The 24,623-nt window shown below is 43.1% G+C and overlaps 1 protein-coding gene across 1 annotated transcript in view; it reads left to right on the top strand.

The window, feature by feature from the left end:
* The window catches only part of ahr1b (aryl hydrocarbon receptor 1b), a 43,146-nt gene that overhangs the window by 16,045 nt on the left and 2,478 nt on the right, over window positions 1–24,623 (top strand). The window contains exons 3-10 of the mRNA XM_030770411.1: window positions 6,700–6,815; window positions 11,906–11,995; window positions 14,518–14,644; window positions 15,227–15,360; window positions 20,082–20,284; window positions 20,551–20,660; window positions 22,000–22,141; window positions 22,534–24,085. Of these exons, the coding sequence (XP_030626271.1) occupies window positions 6,700–6,815; window positions 11,906–11,995; window positions 14,518–14,644; window positions 15,227–15,360; window positions 20,082–20,284; window positions 20,551–20,660; window positions 22,000–22,141; window positions 22,534–24,085 (2,474 nt within the window). The remainder of the gene's footprint in view (window positions 1–6,699; window positions 6,816–11,905; window positions 11,996–14,517; window positions 14,645–15,226; window positions 15,361–20,081; window positions 20,285–20,550; window positions 20,661–21,999; window positions 22,142–22,533; window positions 24,086–24,623) is intronic.

Here is a 24,623-nt window from a genome sequence, read left to right as displayed (position 1 = left end):
CTCTCTCTCACTCTCTCTCTCTCACTCTCTCTCTCTCTGTGTGTGTGTGTGGAGGTTAGCTTAGAAGAGACCCCATCAACCCTGTCCACAGCAGCGCAGCAGCGGACACTCAGGTTCGACAGATTCGGCTCAAGTGGCTCTGACATTTTGATTTCTTGGATCGATACCAGGATCACATAACAGAAATGTCATAAAAACATTTAGTAGTGAAATGTGTGTGTGGGTGTGAGTCCTCTCTCAATAGATAGATAGATAGGTAGGTAGGTAGGTAGATAGGTAGATAGATATGACTTCAAGGGTTAGGAACATGTTGTGGTGGTGCTGATATTTCATAGCAGCCTTTTGGGAGACTTATGATTCCGTATATGTGTATTTTATGAGACTGTTTGCCATTGTTCGTATTACTTTTGCTTTCTTGGTACTCTGAATCTTAATCAGTTTAACCTGATGAAAGAAAGCTTAAATAAAGAATAATGAAAAGAATTATCTTGGAATAATGGTTACATTACATTGTTTGACTTCAGTATGCAACACCATGTCACTGTGTGATTAATGTAATATCCATGACAATTCTACAAACATTTCGAGATGACATTAATTAAAAGCAGGTCTGAAGCTGAGAGACAGTCACTCTCCTCCTCCGGTTTATGTAGGAGCCAGCTAATTGCACCAGTATATTTAATCTGAGTTTCATCAAGTGCGACCAATCAATGCGTTCCCTTGTGACTCTGCTCCACATGCTCTAAGCCCCAATGTGCAGTGACCTACAACCAGGCAGGAATAACAGAGTTAACCCCCACAGACTGGTGGGGGGGAAGTATCCCAACAAAACCAAGGGACAAGTAAGAGTAGACTTTAAGGGGAATCGCTAACTGAGATGTCATGTAATGTACGTCAACAGACTTTGCACGCTTCCGGAACACATTCCCGCCTTACTGTATGGTTGAATGGACTCATCCATCCTGCTGTGGTATCTTCACAAGACTGCAGTGAATGAGTCCACATGTCTGGATCATTTACGTGGGTAGAATTGAATATAGTTAAAACGCATAAGCATCGCGCTGCTTTGGAGGAAGTTTCAAAGGATAATTGACTAACCTTATAGATTGAATGCTTCTGTGTGGTATTTTCTTAACAGGGTATATGGCCTGTTCAGAGTGGGAAGCTGGAGGGGCATGGTGTAACAACTCAGCGCTAGATAAATGGGAAAGAGTTTCCCCTTTTTTACGCTAGCTCTTCTTCTCAGTCAGTCCCCAAAGGTCTTTTTGGTTGATTGGTTTAGTGAAATTAGCTGTTGATTTGACTTCATCCTTCCCTGAGCCTTTGTACACCGCAATCTCACATCGATATGACGTAGTCCTCTTCCCCCGTTCACATCTGACATATTTCTCATCAAGCATTCTGTTTGGTTTTCCTGTTTGGTTAAATTAATGCCGGTTGAGTAAACCTGTGTTAAAGCTGTTTAAAATGTCAGCCAATCATCTGCATATGTTTACATGTCCCTGGGCATCCTTCTGTTTTAGTCATTTTTGGTTCAGTAACACCAATAATAAAATGTGTTAATTGTGTTTTAAGTCCAACCAAGCCACATGAATGCTAATGCTAAATAAATAGACACATGTTTGGACTTTTTGTTGCTTTGTTTATTTGTGGTAGAATGTGGGTGCTATTTCTGGTTTAACTCCAGCTCATTTACTTGTATAACTTTCTATTATAGAATTATATTGTGCTTAGTGCAAATAAACAGATATTTATTGTGGCATTATGTAAATTGTATAGTAAGTTTGTTGATCTTGACATTTTATGAGTTGTTTAGTCCTTTGGTATATTGGTGCTAAGAAAAACATTATGCTGACATTTTAATAAGGGCATTATTATATCAGCCTGATCAAACTGCCGCACATAAACACTTTTCCTTTTGTTCAGTGCTGCCAACTGTGGGCTAGCAACAAGGCATTTTCCCACAGTCGTCCTGGCCTGAGGTGGCATTGCACTGTCTGACTGACATTGTCATTGCCCTTGGCACCTTCAAAGTGTCCCTCTGCCAAATCCATATCAGTGCTGGCACATCACAGTCAAAGTTATTCTAACATTTTCCCCATGAATTGCAGCTGTTGACAATGATTTTAAATGTGTCTGACTGAGATTGAACACTTCGATTAGAATCAGACGTTGTTTCCTAGTTGTGTTGTTTCTAATTTTCCACACTTGTCCCCTTAAGATTTGTTTCTCTTTTTTTTTTTTGTTGAAGTTTCTACACTCACAGAAGATTTCACAAATCTTTCTTTGAAAATAAAAAAAAAAAAGAGGATACAAATCTTTAAAAGAAGGCCCAGTGTTTTTGAACAGATCAAAGGATGAGTCCTCTTTAAAGCATTCCACATAATGAGCTGTGGTTTTTATGAGCAGTGAATGGGTGGTCTGTTATGGCGTAAGATTGCTCTCTGCAGTATGTAATGATGTTTTTCTGGAGCTGGGGAGAGTTGTGACTTGCATGCTGGGTATCACGTCTGGTCTGCTGGGGGTCTTTAGCCCCTCTGCCCTGTGCCGAGGGATTCAGTTCCAGGCTATGGGAACGAAAAGCACAGGGACAAATCTCCCATGAAATCCTTTTTTTTCCCCCGTCTATCTGCAGTTAACATTCGTCCCTAGACATTTGTTTGAGTCAAAACAACGTCTAATCTGTGCAGATGAAGAAAGGGGCAATGGCCTACTGGGGTTTAAGCAAAGTATATTTGAGTTCCTACAGCATTCTTAATAATTATTATTATTATTATTATTATTATTATTATTGATAATGATGATAATAATCATCATCATCAGCATCGTCATCATCATCATCATAATAATAGTAATGTTGTTGTTGTTGTTGTTGGTTGTTGTGGTTGTTTACCGGCATAATAAAAGAAAGCTTTTCATTTCGGGTGTCTTATAAAGCTCACAGCCTATGTCTGTCAGACAAAGCTGGACCCCCCTGATCCTGTGACCATTGGATGGGTGCTGGGCAGTGACCAGTAGACATGTCTATTGTGAAGTGCATGTATATCTATTGTGAAGTGATTAACTGTGTCTGACACCCCAACACAATGCTCAACAATACCAGACAGAGATGAACTGCTATGTCACTGCCTCTATCCAATGGTACTCAAGCCTTTTCCCACACTGTCATACTCCTCTTCAAGGTCCATTCATTACATCATGTCTCAACATGGTACAGAGGTCAACGGTGGTGACAGGTCAAGCCTAAACCTTATTGAAAGTGTCAAGGGTCAATGAGGAAGACAGGTTATGAACGCGAACAGACGTCATATCAGCTCTTAACAGCACGGCTTGTGAATCCATGACAGATGTCTCTTTCCTTTCTTTCTTTTTCTTCACTCTTGACATTTTAAAAGTTGTCCTGAAATGTCCCTTTGCCATAGTATTAACTCATAATGCAAATTTTAGATATATTTTCTATAATTCTGACGTTTTATTTGTTTGCGTAGTGGTTTTGGAAAAGTGTTTGGAAAAGTTTCAAATCGCAGTGATGTCTTTGGTGGTAGGGAGGAGCAGAAGGGACGCCTCCCTGATCTGATCTTCTGAAAAGCTGAACAGAAGAGCCCCAAAGTCCCTTCCATCCCGGACGAAGAAAAAGCTGACAACTTCCGAGGCGTTCACACCTGTTTGTGACCTTTCTTTTCACTGCGCGCTAATGCGTTTTCCGCGTCACACACAAGTGTAAAGTGTCAATCCTTTTCCTCTCTGTGATGTCCCCTTTCTCCTCTGTGGACTTTACCTGTCTCCCCGCATTACCCCTGGAGTGTAGAGGTCAGTCCATCTGCTCCAGCTCTGCCCGGCAGCTCGGGATAAGGTTAGATTTCAATGGATTCCTCTGGTTTTCCGTCAGCCAAGCCCATTTTGAACAGCACTCTCAGATGGCCCAGCCCTGAAAGGGTTGTGTTGTTGATAAGGCTGGGTACCAGGTTTTAAGAGAAAGCTCTGTGAGGCATGTCAGTTGACCATCTGGCCGCTGAATGTTACTTGGCTTCACTGGTTGGGTTATTCATGATGAAACCAGCCCATTTCTGCTTTAACTGCATTGTTGCCGAGTTCAGTATTGAAAAGTCTTTCCTGCTTTGCACCCACTCCAAAGTGGCAAAAAATTCACCATACGGGTTAAACGTCAAGTCCATTCGAAACATATTTTTGGTTCCTGAACATAGGAAACATTCAGCACTCAAGAATATTGCCATATCGTGACTCACTTTTCCCCGACGTTTGTTTTTTTTTTTTCAACTATGGCTTCCCGTCATGACACAGTTCCTCAACATTCCTGTGATTGATTAATTAAAACAATCTTACATAGAGTTCCAAGAACATCATCATGCGCTGACACAGTGTTCTTTTGCGTGAACTCTGTTTTAACCCCAAACTATTCTTTAGCCAGTCCCTGCTGTCGTGTCACACCCTGTGTATCCGAGTCACCAGCTTTTCAGTGTATACCACGTCTTACAAAAATGTATGCATGATAAAAGCTTGTATTGGGCAGAAAAACACAATTTGGAATTCAAAAAATATAAAAATTACGTCGCCCACCAAAGATACCTGAAAATGTTCAGCCTATATGAAACTGAATCTTTAAACTAAGAACCAAGTCTTAATTTCAGAAAGCTCCTACTTTGTGTGCATACATGTTTTTTTGTTTATTTGTGTGTGTGTGTGTGTGTGTGTGTGTGTGTGTGTGTGTGTGTGTGTGTGTGTGTGTGTGTTTGCAAGAGGCAAGAGAGAGAGTAAGAGATAGAGAGACAGAGAGGGAGAGAGGAGAAAAGTTAATGTACTGTGAGCAAAGGAGAACTCGGGAGAGGGAGCAATTTGGAAAAAGATGTGGGCCAGGCGCTCCTGAGCAAATACAGCGCGATGCCCGGAGGACTGATGCTGTAGTTGTCCTTATCTAACTCTACAGCCAAGACACAACTACCCCTCTGATCCAGCCTGAGACTTAGAGCCATTTTCTTTATTACTGTAGTTGACTTATAGAGGACTGATGCTGTAGTTGTCTTTATCTAACTCTACAGCCAAGACACAACTACCCCTCTGATCCAGCCTGAGACTTAGAGCCATTTTCTTTATTACTGTAGTTGACTTATAGAGGACTGATGCTGTAGTTGTCCTTATCTAACTCTGCAGCCAAGACGCAACTACCCCTCTGATCCAGCCTGAGACTTAGAGCCATTTTCTTTATTACTGTAGTTGACTTATAGAGGACTGATGCTGTAGTTGTCTTTATCTAACTCTACAGCCAAGACACAACTACCCCTCTGATCCAGCCTTAGACTTAGAGCCATTTTCTTTATTACTGTAGTTGACTTATAGAGGACTGATGCTGTAGTTGTCCTTATCTAACTCTGCAGCCAAGACACAACTACCCCTCTGATCCAGCCTTAGACTTAGAGCCATTTTCTTTATTACTGTAGTTGTCTCAAAAATTCTAAATGGTTTCTTTAGCATTTTTGTATAGTTTTTTTGTTGTTGTTGTTCTGATTTTTGTATTGTTTTTTTTTGGACAGGGGGGAGGGGGGTTAGTCTTTCTTTTTCTGCAATTGCTTTCATTTTCACCACTGCCTGTTTGTGTCATGATAGAATGTGTCTTTTTCCCACTGAGGTGTTTGAGATTGTCTTATTGTTAGGTGGTAAGTTCTGTTGTATGAATTTTGAAAACATGCAGTAGCACTGCTTTTGCTGTGCTTCTTCTATGTTGCTCTTCAGTCTTTTCACCTTTCTCCTGAGACCTCTCTCTCTCTCTCTCTCTCTCTCTCTCTCTCTCTCTCTCTCTCTCTCTCTCTCTCTCCCCTCTCTCTCTCTCTCTCTCTCTCTCTCTCTCCCCTCTCTCTCTCTCTCTCTCTCTCTCTGCCTTCTCTCTCTCACTCTCTCTCTCCCCTCTCTCTCTCCCCCCCCCCCCCTCTCTCTCCCCTCTCTCTCTCTCTCTCTCTGCCTTCTCTCTCTCCCCTCTCTCTCTCCCCCTCTCTCTCTCTCTCTCTCCCCTCTCTCTCTCTCTCTCTCTGCCTTCTCTCTCTCACTCTCTCTCTCCCCCTCTCTCTCTCTCTCTCTCTCATTCATTCTTCCCTCTGTGGTCTACGCTTCAGTGGCTCAAGCCTCAGTTATAATGAGAATTTGCAAACACATCAGCAGAGCTTAAAAATAACATGGGCTGAGGAAAGCGAGCATAGCGACATTTAGTTTGCCTAGCCTAGTCCCTGCCATTCAGACATGCACACATGCACTACACTGGGCAAGGTAAAAGAGAGCAGTGCATTCTGGGTATTTTCAGCTTTGCTATCGACTCATTTTTGTGCCATCATATCAGGGGGGTTATCATGATGGCACTTTCTTTTCTTAGAAAATGAGTATCGCTTGTTTCTTGGTAGGGTAAGTGGTCTGAGAGAGGGAGAATGTGCTGTTCTATTATGGTAATTTTGAATTGTTAATGAGGTTGTTTGCTATGCACACTGTGTTGAGTGTACTACTCCCTGGCAGTCACAGCAGTGCTTTGTAAACATTATTCCAGTGATTCTCTCTCTCTCTCTCTCTTTCTTTCTCTCTCTCTCCTTCTCTCTGTCTGTCTCTCTCTCTCCTTCGCTCTGTCTGTCTGTCTCACACTCTCTCTCTGTCTCTCTCCCCCACTTCTCTCACTGACTCTCTCTCTCTCCCTCTCATCAGTTGCCCTGAAGAACCACACTTGCAACGGTTTGACGGCCAACAACAGTAACCATGACAACAATAAGCCAACGGGATTGGTGGATGGCTGGATGCCAGAGGGGGAACTCCTGCTGCAGGTTGGTATTTGGGGCATTAGTACTGTGTCTAAATCTGTGTATATGAAATGGTCTGGTCTATCTGTCATTATGAGGGGGTCAAGGTCTGCATATGTCTATGACACAGAGAGATTCAAAAAGCAGAAAAGTAAAAAGAATTTAAATATCCTGACATACATTGGAGGTACACAATATTTCACTTTTTGTTTTGTCACACTGTCTCACTCCACTCTGTCTCTCTCTCTCTCTTTCTGAGAGCAGCTGCTTTCTCTCAAAAAGTTTATGTAAAAAGTGTCAAATTAACTAAAGCAATCAAAAGTTTATCTCAAAATTTTGCTGACTCCAAGTCTGTAGGGGGAGAAAAATGCAAGCCCTCTTGACTCTTTATCTAGAGTGAAATAAACAAAACTGAACTTTCAATTAATCTTTTGAAAGATCAGCACCAATAAATATGCTAAACGTTTTGGAGTGTCTAGATGTTGAAAGTCTGATATACAAGACACTCTGAACTTTCCAGTGGATTTATTGGAACCGAAGTTCAAAAAGATTAATTGAAAATGTTATCAGTTGATTGATGCTCTTGTTCTCCTTGAAAATGATTCTTACTGCTTCATATTTGACTTTTTCCTGTCATTGGTACGGTGCAGTATGTTCTCTGTAGCATGGCTAATGGTAACTAGAGACCACTTCTGTATTCACAGACTATGTTGCCATACAGTGGACATGCACTCATCTACATCTAAATGGCGACGAAATACTCGTCCTCCAGAATGCAAGTTAATGTAAATAACATGCGTCAAGAAGTATGCCTCGGTTAAATTTTACGTAAACACAGTTAGTACCACTGTGGAAGTGTCGGACTTAATTCCCCGTACGTGCGCAACGTAACAGCCCTTTTCTTCGCCGAGAGAACGCTACTGAGGGTAATTAGTTTGGACATGTATACATTAATGCATGGGGGATTCAGCAATCTGGTTTGACCGTTTGACTGAGTCTGTCCCTCAGCTCTTAAAGGAGTAGTGAGACTTTTGTTTAATTAGGCCAGAGTAACGTCATCGTGGCCCCCCTGTGGACCCTGAGGGATGAACGCGGGAGATGTCTTCCTCCTGTGGCCTACTCCGCGTCGTGCCCGCTCGTCAAAAAGAATGGCACTTAGACAAATAGTTAACAGCGAAAGAGTTTTCCCCTCAGGCTTCCAGATTGGTGAGAGAGAGACAGAGAGAGAGAGAGAGAGAGAGAGAGAGAGAGAGTCGGTCGGTGAGAGAAGGACAGGAATAAAGACAGGAATAAAGACTAAAGGGTGAGAACGAGAGAAGAATGAGAGCAGAACTAAAAGGGGAAGAAGGCTTGGGATCCAATGCGCTGCAGTTGTTCTAGCAGGACAGGGAATGGAAGTGAAGGACAGGAAGAGAGGAAAATAGAACTTGTTCTTGATGACAGGGCTGTGGAGAGGAGTTGAGGAGAAAAGAGAGGCTATTTCTGACCAGTTCTGCCCCGTGTTCCCATTTCAGACGCAGCCCTATGAATTATAGACAAGACTGTGAATCCATCTATTATTGAAAAGAGGATAAAATGAGCAGACAAAGTGTTCTTTAATATTGGCCACATACAATATGTTCTATAGATCGAACATGTATTAAGGTATCGGTCATAATTTCTTTTTCTTTTTTTTTTTTCCATAGCATTTTTATGCTGCTAAAACCATTGAGCAACATTGCAGGCTTGTTTTCCTGTTGGTCGAAAAGAGCGAGTTGGTGTAACCGGCATTTTGTTTTGCAGTCGTTTTCTGTCTGTTGATTTTCTTCTGTCATTGTTTGTTGTCACTCCATCTGACAGCTGTCGTCAAGACCAAACAGCTCGACAAGTTTGAAAACAAACACAACTGTCGGCGCGTTTTCCGTTTCTCCTTCTCCCTCTTATCTTTTTTTCTTCTGCTCTCTCTCTCTCTCTCTCTCTCTTTCTCTCACCCTCTTTTCCCCTTCCTTCTCCTGTTTTTTCCTTAATATTTCTATCCCTTTTGCTCTCTGTTTCCCTCACCTGCCCCACCCTTTACACTCTCTCTCTCTCTCTCTCTCTCACTCTCTCTCTGTCTCTCTCTCTCTCTCTCTTTCACTCCCCCCCCCCCCCCACCCCCCACCGCCTCATCTCCTGATGGTGGTAGCTGTGGTGCTGTAGTGCTCCTGCTGGACTAGTCCGAGTGCACCGGCCCATAAAACATTAAGAAATACATTTTTGATCGAGATGTTTGGTGACTGCCCAAGCCTTGACCCCCCTGGGAGAGCGGTGTGTGCTTCTCTGCAGACAGATGAGCCTAAATATTTATACTAAGCAGCAGAGCTGCACTCCAGCGCTGCGAGTGTGTGTTTGTACTATGTGGGCATTCGCGCAAGAAGATGGAGAGTTTGTTGTGTGTGTGTTTATGTGTGTTTGGTGGGATGCCGATGACAGGGAGCTTCTTGGAGATAAGGGAACGGCCACGTCTTCTAAATTCTCCGAGCCCCCACTGTCTAGAAGAATGAATAACTCAGTTTGGTTCCCAGGGACCTTCGGCTACTTAATGGGCATTGGAGCCCAATGCTTGGAGTAGTTGTGGCCTGTGGGGGCAGAAATGACAGGCCTTTACAGACAGCTTGTTACCCATCAGTACATTATAGCTTAACCAGCCAAACATTTAGAGAGGACTCCCCAGAGCTGAGTCTAAAGCCCAGAGAGAGCCATGCCTGATTGATTGTAAACATGTATTCACGAGAGGAGGAGAAGGAAGAGGAAAAAAAAAAAAAAAAATCTGGAACCATCCAACCCCACATTATCTGGTTTATGTTACACTGGGCTGCACACAAATGTATACTGGGAGGATAATTCCATGTCTGCGGAAAGGGCTGGCGAGTTTTCAGTACTTCCTTTGGCTTTATGCGGGCTTTCTTTTACTGAATGGCAGAATCTGGGGCCGCGTTAGGGTAACGGAGGCATTAGCGACACGCGGCTGCTCGACGTGACAGCCATCAGGACCAGGCAGAGTCTAGTCTGAACGGACGTGCTCAGCGCGATGACGAGGCTTCGCTGACACGGGAGTCGGTCTGCCTCGGCCTCTCAACCCCGCAGGAGAGCCGAAATAACGAAGCGTGAGTCACGGCTCTGGCGAAGGCCCACGCGGATGTATCGTTGACCCCGTCCGTCTCCTCTGGGTTTGTTTTTCAAGTGACACGTCATGCAAAAACGAAAAGACTGGGCCGGGCCCTCGGGTTCTGCGATGGCCCTGTTTTGCACCCCGCTCGCCTCGCTTCATGTCTCCTCATCTCGCCTTTACGAAAGAATCCAGAGATGATGGGATTTCCGCACGATGTTTTTTTTTTTTATTATTCAACTGTAGACAACATTAAATAATGTTTAGGTCCAAGGCATTCACTGGAATACTCATTATTCTTCTCTTTTGGGTTGTGAAAAGGACACATAAAACCAGAAGTGATCGGATAGTTTTTAATGATATTGATGTAATCGATATTGTGGTATTATTGTTTGTTAATATCTAATTCCCTGATTATCAGAACACATATTTCATACACATATGCTAACACACCAAACATTGTTCAAGTGAAGAGCAACCAAACTTCTCACAGTGCAGATATTCATGATTGACGTAGCACTGTAAACTGTTTTTGTAAACAGATTTGTAAATTTTAATCAAGAACTCATATCAGGCAAACGAGGTAGGTTCTAACAATTATATATATATATATATAGTTTTTTTTTTGTTTGTTTGTTTGTTTTCGAAGACCACAAAGGACCATATGTAGAGTTACGCAACATAGGCCGACTGTGTCACGTGCTACTCATAAGTCCTGGCATTGCTGAGTGGTACATTTGCTGAGGGGTTTTCATGTTTGTTAGTGTGTGGTCAAATCCTAGCTTGATTTTGTCAGTTGTGTTTTCACTGCCTCTGTAAGCAGCTCTCCAGAACTCATCCCAGGGATAGTTAAACTATAAAAGGAAGAGACTGAGGATCATATCCCTGTCAGATTCAATATCTGGAGCAAATTTGCTTCTTGATATCTTCTACAAGACGGCAGGATTCCTGCAGTGCTGGGGTCTGAGAGGAAAAAAGAGAGAGAGAGACAGAGACACAGATTTAAGTGAATGAGAAGAACCACAGTCCACAGACGATTTCCGCACAGTTCAGTTAAACTGAAACACAGCGAGTTTGACAAGACGACAGCCTAAATAGCAAAGTTTATTGTAAGTCTATGGAGTTTTGGTCAGTTTGTTCAGATTTTTAGTCTCATATCATCTCAGCTTAATCACTGATGTCATTGTTGTCAAAAATGTCACCTTCTGTCTGTTTTATGTCCTAAAGCTGGTAAAGTTGCAAGGCCCACATCTGATAAATTCATCATTTAAGCTGAGTGCACGGATCCAAAATATATTAACCGTGTTATCACTGCTCATAAAAATATCATAAACCAAACTGCTTTGTGGGCGGTACAAGTGTTACATGTCTGTTTGTTTGGAAACCTAGGATCAGATTAGAGTAATCACAGATAGGAGCCTAGGACACAACAGATGGCACTGAATCGTTCAAATCCTTATGCTCTGCAGCTCTGGGGGTAGGAAATGGGGGTTGCACACACTCACTCCGCCACTCAGAAAATGGATGCTGAAACAAAGCAGCCATGACAAGCATTTGCTACACACACACACACACACACACACACACACACGAATAGTGGCTTATGTCTTGTGTTCCATTTGACAGTTTGTCTTTTTGAAAGCAAATGTTTTGATTTTACATTAAAACTGTAAGCTGACTTTAAATCTTCTCTCACTTCCCTGTTATATTGCCTCTGAACATGCCAGATTGAAAGTATGTGCACAGATTTTGTGTTTGTTTACGTATGGTCAAAAGATTACAGAACCAGTGCAAATGCTCTGACACTCAAAACAGTGGCTAGTTGTTGCGGTCTAAGCCTGCTTGGTCCTCCGAAATAGTAACACACCTGTGTTGCGTTGTGAGACACGGTAAATAGGATCATCGTATCCAACTGCTGACGAAACATCCACCCGCAACTGAGAATCTCACGTTGTGTATTTGTTTGTTGGTTTGTTCATCCTCTCAGGCCCTCAATGGATTTGTACTGGTCATCACCTGTGAAGGGATCATATTCTACTGCTCTCACACCATTCAGGATTATCTGGGCTTCCATCAGGTAAGTCCTTCTGATCGGAGGACCAGTCTGTGGGTCAGCATGATTCAGATTACCCTGCTCTGCCCACTGTGCTCCATCCTCACCACTCTGGGACGGGGTAGCACCCACCTTCAAATCTGGGTTTTGTTCAGCTGGCCAGATTTTGCGTTTTGTTCTCTGTTCCAACACCAGTTATGGACTTTAAACTTCTTCTTAAATTCATTGTGACATGGATTATCTAACCCTGATTGTGACCTAACCTAGTCCTGCTGATTTGAAGGGCCCTCAAATTTAATTGTGTCCTTTAGAGGGCATGCTTGCTTATCTTGTTTTTTTCTGTGTCAGGTTTTCATAACTTTGAGGTTTTAGACCCCTAACTGTACCCCGGTGTCCAATTTTTCACCTTAACCCTGTCACCACCAGACTATAGAGCTCCAGTTTATGAAATATCAAAGTTAACTTGTGCTAAGTCATTGCAGATTTTCTTATCCTAATCTTAACTAATCTATTGATATGAATGGGCCCACGGTTGAACCCATTTCAATGGTAATTGACGCGTTTTACGTCTGTCATCATCTTGAATCATCCTTGGTAGCATATAAGGATCATCTCTGTCCAAAACTGTAAGCCGCTCTGTAGGGTTGGGCCGATAGACGATGCCATCGTCCGTCGCCGATGGCTGACAGCCATCACGATGTTGATCCCAGGATCGTGATTCCCCCTAGTCCACACCGACAGCAGGGCGCACCCTGCCACACACACGCTGTAATTCCAATGTCTCCGCTATAACGTAGAAAAATATATCTCTTATTTCTTATGTATTACTTATTTGCGGGGATTTCCCCCGGGAATCGAGTTGAGCCATACAACTGATGAATACGTATTTTAAGGAGTGTCAGCAAGAGAGTGCAAAAATGAAGGACAGGTTTATTCTAATTATTATCATTTCTCCTTGCGCCTGATTTACTAAAGGAAAAACAGCCTATTTAATTTACCGCTCAGTAAAAGCATGTTTTAATTTGGGCACAAACATAAAAATTATTTTTTAAATCTACCTGGTTTGCGCCTGCCTCAGTAAATCAGGGGGCGGGTCTTTATTTGTATCGCAAAACTGGGGATTAAAATTTACCTACAGAGCGAACTCTGCACATTCTGAACCTCAAATACATTTTGTCAGAAAAGCCGTTATTGTCCATTGTCAAGTAATTGAAAGTTGACGATTAACAGCTGAAAACGTCAAATGCCAGTGCTGTTCTTGAACACAACCCGATAAATTTGTTCTGCAAATCAGCGCGCAGTACTCAGATCGTTGTCCATCGCAATGTTTCACTTTAGACGTGGCCGTACGCCAGTTCGTTAGACATCGCCCAACTCTATCGCTGCAAACTAAGGTTACGACATAATTGCTGGAATTTTGTGAGATTGCTGTAGTGACTAATTTTTGCCTGAGGAAACCACAGGATGCTTCTACTTTGAGGTTATCCAGCCAGGGTTAGTCAGTGGATAAGTGTTTGATAAGATGTACGGGTCAGATACAGGTTAATCATGCCATAGGTTTCAGTCACAGCTCTATTTTTATCTAGCCTTTCACACATCCTGCTGTTTCTCCTGCCTTCCAGATATATCAGATTCCAGTCAGATTAATGCCATTAATATTATTTGAGTGCTGGAGAATCTTTTGAATAGCACTGTGTTTTCACACCCATGTGTATCGATATTTGATGCTTCGAAGCGACAAAGTTGTTTAGACAAAGTGTAAATTATACTGTGAAACTCTTTTAATATGTAAATATATTTCTTAAAAAAAAACATGAATTTATGGTTGTTGAGTTATGCGTTCATTGACATTAAATGACTTACTTGGAGGCCAGTTTTGTTTTTGCACTGCCGCAAGTATATTGTGTTCTCTCAAGTCAGTTTAATAGATTTCTTTTAAGTACAGAACTTATAACTGAGGAGAATATGGACAGACAGATAATCTATTACTCTGTCCTAACTTGAGAACTGTTTGGCTGAAGCATTATGGATTGAGTCAGATTAATTAAGTAGGCTTTGGATTGAAGCACAAGCCACTGGTATGTGATCCAATTTTTGGTAATTTGCTTACGAATTCATCCAAGGGTTGGCCAAGACTACCAATAGTTCTAAGATTTATTCAATGGCCTATGAAGGGAAAATACAAATACCTAAGAATGTTTGAAGATGATCAGTGTTTCATACATGGGTGAATAGGTGTCTAGAAATACCTCACCCAATGCACCAGGAATTGGAGTCTGCTAGACATTGGTAGAGCTTTAGGTAAGAGCATAAGAATTGAAACTAGTCACAACAGAGATATGACATGACGACAATGCTTGAGTAATGTTCTTACTGTGTCCTACAGGCTTGTTACAGCCGGCACAAATGCGATTAATATGTTTGTTTCAACATAATAGCAACTGAATGTAATGTTACACCTTTGTTCACCTTCAACTCTCTGCCTCTGCCTGTTTCTCTCTCTCTCTTTCTCTCCCTCTCTATTTGTTTCTCTGTCTCTCTCCCAGACGGATGTGATGCACCAGAGTGTGTTTGAACTCATTCACACTGAGGATCAGCAGGCCTTCAGGAGGAACCTTCACTGGGCATTGAATCCTCCTCCTTCTACTGTCCAACCAGAGGAGACCCCACCGGGTCAGTCTGCATCATACACATATACAGACACACACGCGCCTGCACACACACGCACACACAAGCTCACGTGTGTGTGTGCGTGTGTGTGTGTGTGGAACTAAAAGTATTTGGACATGTTTTCAGTGTGAGCCTATGAGTATTCCATTTGCAAGGCAGAGGGAGAGGCATGGTGTGACCTTTAGCAGGAGCTCCCATAGTTGCCAGATAAATGTTAGAGAACACACACATGTCCACTTTAATTAGGTGAGTTTCACTTGTACCACAGGACCGGGCAAGACAGCACAACCAGACAAACTGAGAGGGTATCAAAGAAAGAGACAGGCACAGAGTGAAAGCTACACATGTGGGGACCGCACTCAAAATCTGTAGAAAATCTGTAGGGTGATCTTACAACTCTCTTTTCACCTTCTGTGGAACACACTCACCTCATTAATCGTAGTTTCACTGTAAAGACCTATACCGGTGTTTCTGGGAGACATTTTGTGCAGAGCAAAATGCAGCTAAAACAGAACCTTACCATAATTCATTGTCAAAATCTAACCAACCGTGGTTTTTGCCATCTTCCCCTCACCCCCACCCCAGATGGAGAACCTGTCACAAGCTCTTCCTTGGTCACCTACAATCCTGACCAGCTGCCTCCGGAGAACTCCTCTTTCCTAGAGAGGAGTTTCGTGTGTAGATTCCGCTGTCTTCTTGACAACTCCTCAGGCTTCCTTGTAAGTAATGCTTATTTAGCAGTGTAATAAAAAGATTAGAGCAGACACTAACTGAGCACTCATTAGCCAATTACCAGAACCACTGGTGCTGGTTAAGTGCTGAAACTTGACCTCTGACAAGTAAAGCCTCTGTTGAAACTTTACCTTCCGATAAACATTTATTACCTGTGACAGAACCTGAAGTGCACTCAAAATGTACTTATTAAGGTTTGTTTACGGTTTAATTCTGGCTGGTATCTGGTCAGATCTTAGGAATATTTATTGTTGTTACTGAATTCCAAAAAGGAATGTCAATGATGTTGACTATTTTTGCAAAACCTTTTGTTCTTAGCAAAAATTTTCCGTCCATTTTGAGGTAACACATATGAGGAAACTGCAGATAATAATAATAATAAAACAAGTTTATTTAGAGCCCAATATCACTATTTATAGTCTCAAAGGGCTTTACAAAGTTAAATCAAAGTTATACTATGAATAAATTAGAGAAAATAGATAAGTCTTTAGTTTAGTTTTAAAGGTATGAAGAGAGTTTTCTGTAGGAAGACCATTCCAGAGGAAGGGAGAGCGGTAGGAAAAGGCTCGGTAGCCAGCGGACTGCTTTTTAACTTTTCGAATGACTAATAGTCCAGAATCTTGAGAGCGCAGGGTGTGAGGGGGGTTATAGGTTGTAATTAAGTCGGTTAGGTAGGCCGGCGCAAGCCCATGTAGAATTTTATGTGTCATTAAGAGGACCTTAAAATCAGCCCTGGCATGGATCAGGATTATGTAATGCTTCATAACATTACTTTTAAGCCTAGAAGTAATGACGTGCTGTTATGCTATTTATGTGTACATATATATATATATATATGTATGCGTAGTATGTGAGTGTGTGTACCCCAGGTCCTGTCATTTATCACATGGTAACCAAAACAACTGACTGACATAATGAGTAAGCAGCCTCCAGTGTGTGTGTGTGTGAGTCTGTTTTGTAACTGGGGGAATCATCACACTTTAGAGAGAAAAGTTCTTGTACCATTAGGCGTCTGTGTCCCATGACTGTACTGAGCTAAAAAATCCTTCAGAATACCATGACCCCCCCACCCTACCACCACCGCCACCAGCACTGCCACCTTCCAGGCCCCATTTCCATACAGCCTCCCCACTGTGGCCCCACTGGCAACAAGGTGCTCTGACAGCCTCGTCACAGTCCAACAGACACGTTGTCCAGTCAGCAGCAGAGCCTGTTACCACGACTAACTGCATATCGTGCCACTGCTGACCACTGCAGGATCAGAAGCCACCGTACTCACCAATAATCCGTCTTAAAGGAGCGCTGGGGTCGTGGGGAAAAGGGTTTAATCCCTCAGGAGAGAGGAGAGAATAACAAGAGAACTCGCTTAGTCAGAATGGAGGTTCAGCTCTCCTTAAGACAAGCCCTCCTCATGCAACGTGGAGAGAGAGAGAGAGAGAGAGAGAGAATGAAGGGTAGAGAGGTTTAAAGTGAGAAAGAGGATGGGGTGTGGTATAGGTAACTCATGTAGAATTTAGCATTGTCCTTGTTTCAGTCACATGGATATGAAGTCACTGTATTTGTTTGTAGTTTGTAGCCCATAAGCTCCATGTCAAAAATCAATGAGTTAATGTATGTTTTGTTTCCATGCATTCATGGAACGATGACAAATATAGGGAAAAGGCTAGGAAGGAACACGTGCGCTCAAATGGGCCGACACATTTTTGCTGAGAAGCACAGTAGAGGAAGTTGCTCAGCCAGTCTAAATGTCCCATGTTTAATTGCCTTTACCAAACAGCACTTCTTATGTTTACATTGCTCAAGTCTTCATTAATCTGGAATCAGCCCAGGAGAGCTAGCGTAGAGGAAAGTCAGATCATCAGACACAGTGAGGTGGAATGGATGATGAAGTCAATGGTTCTGTGTTCCTCTCAGATGGGCTGCTTGCTTGGATGCTCTGGGCTGCATAGGGTCCCACTCCTCTCTCTTGCTGTGCTAAGTGCCCCTCTCTTAGTGAAAAACATACAGAGGGAGCGGACTCGGAAATCTGCTTAGCATATGGGGAAACAAGTTGAGAGGGAGGGAAATGGTAAAATTTCATAGTCCATCCAGGGACACCAAAAGAGAGAGAGAGAGAGAGAGAGAGAGAGAGAGAGAGAGAAAAGGACATAGAGAGAGGGGAAGTGCAAAGACAACAGTTGTTTGTGTTCCTCACAGCATAGGCCTACGGGTGAAAGCTTGCTCACTCTTGCATGACCACGTCTTTATGTGGTGGGGGGGTGGGGAGGGTGCTGGAGGTGAAGGTTAGAAGGGTTTCCCCACCCTGAGGAGGTCACTTTAGCGAGCATTAAGCTCAGACCTTCTAAGACCGATTTCCATAGCCTTTTTCTGTCTTCTTTTTTTCTTTTTTTACTTCTTTTTTTTTTTTTTTTGTAATCCTCTTGCTGTTTGAGGCCTGCGTCTTGACATCATGACTATTCGCAACACTTAAGACTAAGCTCCACTTAACCAGTCTCCACTAGTGTGCAGAGCAGGCCGTGGGACCAGCCACACACCTCTGCAAGGAGAGTCAGTCACCAGAACCTCATCAACTCACATTAAGCACTGCTTTTATCAAAGGACAGATAACAACAGCTCATTTCTCAACTTTTGTTATTTTCCACACCCAAAGAGGGTGCATGTTTTACCGTAGCCTTACCTGACTGAACCAAAATCGGTCAGTTTTCAGAACTGGAGTTTAGAGGCAGCGTGACATGTCTGCCGAAACATTGTGGATCAGACCGAATATGCCATGTTTTGTTACAGCGTTTCTCTCTTCAGTCAGAATGAGATTCAATTTAAAAGAATGACCTGGTTGGAAGAGAAATTTGTAGAGGCAAAGGGGAGCCACTGAGGCAGTCATGTGGAGAACGATGTGCTTAAAGATTGTACTCAAAACATGGTTGATATTCTCTGACTACAGTCCCAGACTGAACATCAATATTCCAGCAGGAAGCACTGTCACACAAATCAGGTCCAATGATACAATAAGTTTTCATACTGACTGCTGCCTACAGCAACTGTTAGTAAGGGGACGTGAATGAGCATTCATTTTGAATTGCTTCCTCGCAAGCTCACAGAGTCTTTGCCCCATGTCACTGTTCTGTGTGTGCGCTCTCAGTTAATGCCTCTCTTCTAGGGAATAGGATGAAGCTTAAACGAGCACGGTGTCACATGATGAATGGTGACTTTAGAAATTGTCGATCCATTCCATTAAAGGACCATTAGTCAAAGTCATCGTGTTTATATGATTTACAGATGTGGTTGCTTTGGCTCCACAGCTGACACATACATAATTCATGGCGTCATCCTGGCCCTTCGGGCATTCTTTGTGATCCGTTATATAAACAAAGCGAGTATTTTTAGTCAGGCTTTTATGGGAGGAGCCTCAAAATCCACAGGCATGAACGCAGAAGTAACGACCCAGTACGCTCCCTGCACCTTGCTCTAATTACCTGCAAGCCAATTAAAGGGGAAACTCTTTGCAGGTTGGAGGCCATCCAAGCTGGTTTCATTAGCTCAATAGCGGCTCAGATTGCTTTGCCCTCCAGGATCCTCTCAGGAGTCAGCCCTCAGAACTAACGTGTCATACACATATGGACGTCTCCAACCCCAATCAGCTTTTCGCCCACGACCCAGATGTTGTTGGCCCCTCACGCTCTGCAACTGAGGTGTACAACGCACAACGAGCATGTCATGGCTCAGAGAGGGCAGAAAATAGAGAGGGACTGGCTCGAATTTCGAAATGTCCCAGAAAGGAAATGTACTGATCTTAGGGCATATGCAAGGTCTCTAATTGCCAATTTACTCATGAGACAAACACCCCGTAGGGATGTGACCGAATTTGACAGAAATTTGTGTAAGTGTGCATGTGCAGAGCAGACTGAAATGCTTAGGGAGGTTTTCTTTTTTGTTTTTTTTGTTTTTTAGGAGAGTGGAAACTGCTTAGAGATTATTGTCTCTCTCTCTTTTTGCAAAGGCTAAGGTAAATAAAAATGATCTCCAGTGACAGAGATGAAACACCCCATTCTCTCATGTGTAGTCATAATCACAGGGGCGGTGCTTTACAGGAATGGCCAATCATATAGAGCAAAAGACTGAGACCTCATTCTACACTGAAACAAATGTGTCCCCTCCCCTCCCCCCATCACAGTATTATTGAGTTGCCCCATATTCTCTTTCAGTTTGTTTTACAAATCTGTTCCAGGCTCAGATGAACATCTTTAAGCTTCTCAGTTTAAAGAGAAACACTATGACATACATGAATCTATAGATGCACTAATCTTGCTCAAATGTTCATACACGTTGCTAGATGATTGCTCTGAGCTGAATTACATAATCATGCAGGTTCAGGCTGTGCTAACAAACACATCTCTCATCACCATCAGTTACAAAAGATTTTAAATAACTCAACAAATAGAGATGACTTTTCAGCGATTGTTACTGGAGTGTGTCGTGTTCCTCATTCAATACAAATAAAAGAAATGAATCTCTCTAAACTGGATACCTTTGCCAGATTACATATCATTATATCAATGAACTGCTTTTTTGTTGTGTAACCTCTCCAAGTGAGACACCCTTTTCTTACTAGTTGTCAAGTGCTAACAATGTTCTTCAGGTGGGATCTTGGTTACAGTGAAATTTTGTTCAGTGACTGCTAAAAAAACAAGATTTGGTGTCTCCCCACCAGGCGCTGAACCTACAGGGGAGGCTAAAGTTCCTCCATGGGCAGAACCGTCGACTTGATGACGGAGGTCACGTACCCCCTCAGCTGGCACTGTTTGCCATTGCCACGCCACTCCAGCCCCCCTCAATCTTGGAGATCCGCACCAAGAACATGATCTTCAGGACCAAGCACAAGCTGGACTTTACACCCATGGCCTGTGATGCAAAGTACTAACGCAAACATTTTATGTCGTTGTCTAATTCAGTGGCCATTGTATTTTAATCATAAAACCCATACACAACCGATTTTACTTTTACTGCTTGACACAAACTAGTGGGAGCTGCCAATTTCACGTTGCATGTGAAATTGGAGCATAGTTACCAAATTATGTGGATTTTTTGTTGTTGTTGTTTGTTTGTTTGTTTTTTTGACTAAATATTGGTCTGTCAAAAAGATTTGACATGACTTTTATTTTGTTGCTCCTATGTTTCAGGGGGAAAATCGTGTTGGGTTACACAGAGGCTGAGTTGCGGGTACGAGGTTCTGGGTATCAATTCATCCATGCAGCTGATATGTTATACTGTGCTGAAAACCACATTCGCAGTAAGATTTGATTCATTCTTTAAACATGACTTTGGTTTTATGTTATTACATTCTAATCAAGTTTACACGCGTAGAAGCTGCAAATCTGTTTTAAAGAAAGTTAATGCTATCTAACTATGTATGGTAGTGCAGATGATAAATTGATTCATCCACAGGGGTGCTGTGACAGTCAAATATCATTTTTTACCCCTCTGTTACACAATGATCTATTTCCCACAGCAAGGGAATTCAACCAGGCATCAGAGATGAACTCAATGGCCTTACGGTTATGTGTGCTGAGTAGATAGTAAAACCATTTACAGTTGCACACACTCGCTCTCACCACATTTCTACAGAGGGAGGGGATGGGGAGGGATTACAGCCAAGTCAATCAAGAGATTTTACAACAGGAAGTGACATCTGGTGGTTATGTCTGAGGTAGAGGAAACATGGGTGGAGTTCAGTGAAGAGAGGAGGGATGTTTATCCATAATCCAGCAGATTATGGAAGAGATTACAGAAAGCTGCAGGGCAGTGAGAGGATAGAAATGTGAACTGGGGCCACAAATCCATGTCAGGAATTTAGTATGGAGCAAAAGGCTCGTAACAGCCAGGAAATGTAACTGAATGAGGAGGAGTTGTTCGTTCTTTGTTGTTGCATAAAGACAAGATCTTAACTAGTTTTCCTGAGTAAAGTGTTCAGATTAACAATCTATGCCTGTTTAATCTAGTTTGTGACACTTGCACAACACGCAGGAAATTTATACGATAAATTATCGGGGAGAGAGCATGCCTCAAAGAGGTAGATATCTACAGCTATGTTATTTGTAATAAATGATCATTTATGGCAGTTTTGTTCCTCGACATTAGGTAAATTAACTACTGGTTCCTACAGTGAACCCAGCATGTAGACAGATTCTCTAGATTCTAAAGAGCCTCCACATCTGTCAAGCAGATTTGCGGTGTCTGTTGAAGTCTTTACTGGCACAGATCCTGCCAAAACAATGGGCCCACAGTCCTTCACACCTTTGCCTGACAAACTCAATCGGTTACTGAGGTCAGACAGTTAAGATGTGATCTCTGGTGCAGCATAACAACTCATAGGCAGCAAGGCATGACAGAACTGAGACCTACCTTTCTTTAAAAGATTATTTAGTTTGGAAGGCATAGATATTTTAATGTGCTTTTGCGTTTTCCTTGTCAGGTCAGGGCTTTATCACATCCAGGGCTCTGTGACATTGGGGTATTAACAGACAGTGTATTCAATGAAGTGATTTAAGCATAAATTGAAAATTAGACATTGAATAGTAAAAAGTTGGTTGGAGAGGGCTATTTTTAAATTTGTGATTCTGTGTTTGTAGTGATAAAGACAGGAGAGAGTGGCCTGACAGTCTTCAGACTGCTCACTAAAGACAACCGCTGGAAATGGGTACAGGCCAACGCAAGGCTAGTTTACAAGAATGGCAAGCCTGATTACATCATTGCCACCCAGAGGCCCCTTGTGTGAGTACATCTGACCTACACTTTACTAGACACAATGCGTTTGTCATATCTCACATAAACTAAGCACAGTCTAACCTCTGAAACACCTCTGATGAAGCCAAATTCTCAGCTGTAGATGTCTATCGTTTTTTACATGGCAACATATATGTGACAGAAGCCAAAGATCGCTTTTGAACAAAGTTTTATTTTTGTTGGTCATAGTTACAATGAAATATGAAATGTGTGTTAGGCTACATATGAATTTACGGCCTCACTGCACTGTTTGCATAGTCCTCAATAAATGACTGGTAAATTAAGGTGTGCTAGCAGGCTAATATGTTAGCATTTGATACTATCACACAATAGTATGTTTGTTTATACTAGCTCTAAAACTGTATTTCATGGCATCTCAGGGATGAAGAGGGAGGAGAACACCTGAGGAAGCGTTCCATGCACCTGCCTTTCACTTTCGCAACTGGCGAGGCTCTGCTGTACCAGACAAGCTACCCAATTCCTGGGTTTCCTGAAAGCCAGAATAAAGGCAAAGGCGGCAAGTCCAAAAAGGTTAAGGTGGACAAGAGCTCCAAGGACGAGTTGGACCCCAGTTCTTTGCTTGGTGCTTTGATGAGACAGGACGAGTCTGTTTATGTGTGCCAGCCTGCGGTTGAGCCCAAAATGTCCTTCCACAGTAGTCTGTTTAGCGAACAAGGAGAGAGCAATGCTTTCCCTGCATCTCAGGACGGAGACAGCTGGAGCTCAGTGCCGAACTACACAGCAGGAGGATCCAAACCAGAGCCATCAAGTTTCGACCCATTGCTTGCAACACTGGACTCGTTATCCCTGGAGAACGATGAGAGCTGCTCAAACAGCGAGCTCTTCAGTGCCCTTGAGAACCTGGGCCTCAACGCCGAGGACCTTGAGCTTCTTCTGCTGGATGAGCGGATGATCCGCGTTGAGATGGAGCCAGACTACATCCCCTCTCTCAACGACTTGCTCACCAACAATGAGATCCTCAACTACATCCATGACTCGCTAGAGAGCCGGACAGAGGAGAGCGGAAGTGGTGGCAATAGTCGTGTTTCTATTTCGCCCCCTGACCCAACAGCTCCTACAACCCTACCATCACAACCCTATGCCCCTCACGCTGAGCCTTGCTCAGCTACCACGACAGCCTCTCAAGCCATACCCGCTACATATCTTCCATACAGGCCACAGAGGCAGTCGTCACCAATAGTGCAACTCTCCCAGCAGATGCAGCAGCACTTGAATACCCAGTCACTCCATCCCAAAACGGACAGCTGGCCTCAAGAGCTCCCTCTTCAGGACTCTGTATCAGAGACACAGATTTCCAGTCTCGGCCGGCCAGACTCTGCGTCGTCGAGTTCTCTGACCGACATGCACAATGGTCACTGGGTTCCCCAGAACAAACCCCTTGAGCATCATAATCAACAGCAGTGGCAGCCAAATCAGCTTCTGGTTCAGCTGCAGTCCCAGTGCCATTTCAAGCAGAAGCCCAGTGAGAGCACGACCGCCCCCCTCAATGGGGTGTACAGCAACGCTCAGTGGCAGGACTGTTCTTACACAGACCAAGTAAAGCTGGCATCTAACGGACTTTGCTTTCCCAATGGCCACCCCCTACCCTCACAGACTGTAGGGGAGGTTAGCATGGACTTCAGTATCACAAACGGGTCGGCTGGGGAGTGCACTATAGGAAACATGTCAGGGGGGGACATGGGACACTACCAGGGGGTTATGGCCACAACCTCCTCTTATCACCTAGTGCATCAGAAACAGCAGCAGCAGCTGCAGCCAAAGGTCCCATCCTCGTATTATACCCCATACCCTAGCCAGAACTCCTCTTCTCTGGAACACATGCTGGGCTTGGACACACCCCAGTCCCTCCCCACGATAGATGCCTATAATCTGTTCAGTTCCACCCCTCCACAGGATACCACTCGCAGCAAGGTAGGCTGAAGGGAGAGTACAGTTTACCTGTCACATTACTTTTCGCAAGCTGGTGACTTCACTATTTTGCTATGTTTTGTTTTTCTTTTCCCTGGGCAAAAGAAACTCATATAGTGAAAGGTTAAGTTGCGTCATATCAAAAACACAAGACACAAGACTTGGCAGCACAATGATTTAATAAGTGGAGGATTATTTTAGTTGGACAACAGATCGGTGTGGTCTTGGAAATATTTAAAAATGAATTATTTAATGAAGCTAGCTGCCTACTTGCAGTCAATCTTTTTCCCTGTCCTCCCTCTCTCTCGCTCTCTCTCTCTTTCTCTCGTCCTCTTGAACAAACTCATAATTGCTAAAACCCATCCTAAAATCATCTTGTCACTCTAAAGTCATCCAAATACTTTTTCAGAAACAAATGATCCATGACTTGTGGGTCACTGAGGTCGTGCATGTTGTTTGTCAACTGCGGGGACCTACTCTCCTGTTCCGACGTCCAAAAGGCTGTGATTATTCCCCTTCTCTGAATGTTCTGTGTGTGATA

The sequence above is a fragment of the Chanos chanos genome, chromosome 4, assembly GCF_902362185.1.
Source record: "Chanos chanos chromosome 4, fChaCha1.1, whole genome shotgun sequence".
NCBI lineage: Eukaryota > Metazoa > Chordata > Actinopteri > Gonorynchiformes > Chanidae > Chanos > Chanos chanos.
This window is presented reverse-complemented; position numbering and strand designations above follow the sequence as displayed.